Source organism: Colobus angolensis, unplaced genomic scaffold (genome assembly GCF_000951035.1).
Source record: "Colobus angolensis palliatus isolate OR3802 unplaced genomic scaffold, Cang.pa_1.0 Scaffold299, whole genome shotgun sequence".
NCBI lineage: Eukaryota > Metazoa > Chordata > Mammalia > Primates > Cercopithecidae > Colobus > Colobus angolensis.
The window spans coordinates 2,647,309-2,650,473 of record NW_012116254.1 but is presented as its reverse complement, the minus strand read 5'-3'; the positions used below and the strand labels follow the sequence as shown (position 1 = coordinate 2,650,473).

Here is a 3,165-nt window from a genome sequence, read left to right as displayed (position 1 = left end):
TCGCCTGGGGTTGGAGTGCAGTGGCACGATCTCGGCTCACTGCAACCTCCGCCTCCTGGGTTCAAGCAATTCTCCTGCCTCAGCCTTCCAAGTAACTAGGATTACAGGAGGCCGCCACCACACCTGGTTAATTTTTTGTATTTTAAACAGAGATGGGGTTTCACTATGTTGGCCAGGCTGGTCTCGAACTCCTGACCTTGTGATCCGCCCACCTCAGCCTCCCAAAATGCTGGGATTACAGACATGAGCCACCACGCCCTGCCTCAAACCCATGTTTTTAAGGAGCTGTGTCACAATTATCTCAACATACTTCTACCTATTAATTGACCTTCTTTTTTATTAGATGTACGAACAAGTCCGAAAGAGTTTAGAAATGTGCAGCATTCAGAAGGACATTGAATACTTTGTGAATCAACGCAAAACTGGACAGATTCCACCAGGTGAATGGGGTGGTGGGGTGGGGCGTGTTATTTACATAATTCTATTAGCCTTTCTTGTTAGATGTCATTAAGGATGAAAGATGCCTGCCTCTTCATGTTCTGTTTCTTGGTGACTCTCCTAGCACCCATCATGTATGAGAATTTCTACTCCCCTCAGAAGAATGCAGTCCCACCAGGAAAGGCTACAGGGCCTAACTTGGCAAGGTAATAATAATAACCAGCTGCCTTTCACATGAAGAAAATTACTTTTAGCAAACATTGTTATCATGAATATTCTAAGACTTGTTAGAATTGGAATATATCTACTACTGCATCTGCTTAATAAGGCTGCTTGCTTTTTGGAAATAGTATTTTTAGGACAAATATTAAGTGGATTTTAATAGTCATAGTTTAGGGAGGAGTATATCATGCATGAACTTGATCATTACCGTTCATGTATGAATCCTATACTTTTCTTACAGCCTGTGGAAAGCAGGGGTCAGCAAACTATGGCCCCTGAGAGTTAAATTCATTTTTGTAGGGCCTGTGAGTTAAGAATAGTCTTTACATTTTTAAATGGCTGGAAAAAAGTCAAGACGATACTATTTTGTGACATGTGAGAATTATTTGAATTTCAAATTTCAGTGTTCCTCTATCAAGTTTTACGGGCACGCAAGCACCCTCACTCTCTGAGGTTTTGTCTATGGCTGCTTTGCCACTAGAGATGAGTAGAGTTGCAAGAGAGATAGTATGTGGCTAGCAAAGTCTAAATCATTTACTACTTGGCCCTTTACTCAAAAAGTTCACTGCCGTTCATGTAAAGGATCCTGCGGGAAGAGAAACTTCTGTTTGACTTAGTCAGCTTGCACTCTAAGCTTTTGAATTTTCACTCCAGTTTTGTTAAAGATGAGGAGTGCCTGGGAAGGACTGCATGATCATTTTCAATATTTAAGCATGTCAGGCACTGTTTAAAACAGTTAGTGTGAATTAGCTGATTTAATCCCCACAGTAAGGTAGGAGCTGTTTATACTTCCTATTTTACGTATGAGGATGTGGATGTTCGAGGCACTCAGGGAGTCTTTCCCACAGAGCTAAGATTTTAATCCTGCCAGTCTAGGCTGTGGGGATAAGGCTCTGTGCTACTAATCACTGTGCATGCTGCCTCTTACCATAATAGAACGTCTGCAATGTAGATTTCCGTAGGTCAGTGCTACAGATCATTTGCTTTAGGTGAGCTTTCTTGACCCTCCACTGCAGTAACCAGATCTGATTAGAGTACAATAGGCTTGTAGCAAGAAGTAAAAAAATTATAAAAATAACAAGAACTTATCTAAAATACTTTGGTTTTCATTTCTTACAGGAGAGGACCCCTCCCAATTCCTAAAACCTCACCAGGTATGCCACTAAAAAAGGTCTTTTGAAATTCTTATATTGCAAGGCAGGCAGATCACTTGAGGTCAGGAGTTCGAGACCAGCCTGGACAACATGGTGAAACCCGTCTCTACTAAAAATGCAAAAATTAGCTGGGCATGGTGGTTTTATATATATATATATATATATATGAAATTCATAGTTAGGGCACAAAAGAAAATTCAGAGTTAGGGCAGGAGAACAGATAGAATCCAAATATAGTTTCATGTATGGAAGACAGATGTCACAGCATGTATGTGCATCCCAGACACGGCTCCATTCTGGAATGGGGTCACTCCAGGACAGCACTAAATACTAGGACACTGACCCTTTCCCAGGCTAATGGTTGCTCCAGGGCTCAGACTTACCTCAACAGTATTCACTGGTCCATTGTCCAGGCTTAACCTGTACACAGCAAGAGTAATGGGCTCCCCACATCTCAGAGGCGTCAAATCAAGTTATCACAACCTTCTTTGCTAAGGAGTAGCCACTCTCACTTAGAGGAGACTTTCACCTTAGAAGAACAACTAAACACCCAGAAAACCGATAGGATTGAATGGAAAACTCTTCTTTAAGTAATTGTCTTTGCATTTGTGTGTGGCATTGGTTTTGTGCCATAGGATTTGATATCTACTCTTTAGTTCCATCAGTATTTTTAAGTTTTATCCAAGGCTGGGTGCAGTGGCTCACGCTTGTAATCCCAGCACTTTAGGAGGCCAAGGTGGGCGGATCACCTGAGGTCAGGAGTTTGAGCCAGCCTAGCCAACATGGTGAAACCCTGTCTCTACTAAAAATACAAAAATTAGCAGGCATGGTGGTGCATAGTGCCAGCTACTTGGGGGGCTGAGACAGGAGAATCGCTTGAACCCAGGAGGCAGAGGTTGCAGTGAGCCAAGATCATGCCACTGCACTCCAGCCTGGGTGACACAGTGAGACTCCGTCTCAAAAAAAAAAAAAAAAAAAAATTCAGCCAAGACTTTTGTCCTGCCACAAAGATACATTTTCTGTCATCTTTAAAAAATTAATAGCAGATGTAGGCAAGGCACGGTGGCTCACACCTGTAATCCCAGCACTTTGGGAGGCCAAGGCAGGCAGATTGCCTGTGGTCAGGAACTCGAGACCAGTCTGACCAACGTGGTGAAACCCATTTCTAGTAAAAATACAAAAAAAATTTAGCTGGACATGGTGGCATGCGTCTGTAATCCCAGCTACTCGGGAGGCTGAGGTAGGGGAATTGCTTCAACCAGAGAGGTGGAGGTTGCAGTGAGCCGAGATCATGTCACTGCACTCCAGCCTGGGTGACAGAGCGAGACTCTGTCTTAAAAAAAAAGAAATA

The 3,165-nt window shown here is 42.8% G+C and overlaps 1 protein-coding gene across 1 annotated transcript in view; it reads left to right on the top strand.

The window, feature by feature from the left end:
* PSTPIP2 (proline-serine-threonine phosphatase interacting protein 2) overlaps positions 1-3,165 on the top strand; it is a 101,769-nt gene that overhangs the window by 90,467 nt on the left and 8,137 nt on the right. The window contains exons 10-12 of the mRNA XM_011949335.1: positions 344-440; positions 563-644; positions 1,780-1,814. Coding sequence (XP_011804725.1) covers positions 344-440; positions 563-644; positions 1,780-1,814 — 214 coding nt within the window. The remainder of the gene's footprint in view (positions 1-343; positions 441-562; positions 645-1,779; positions 1,815-3,165) is intronic.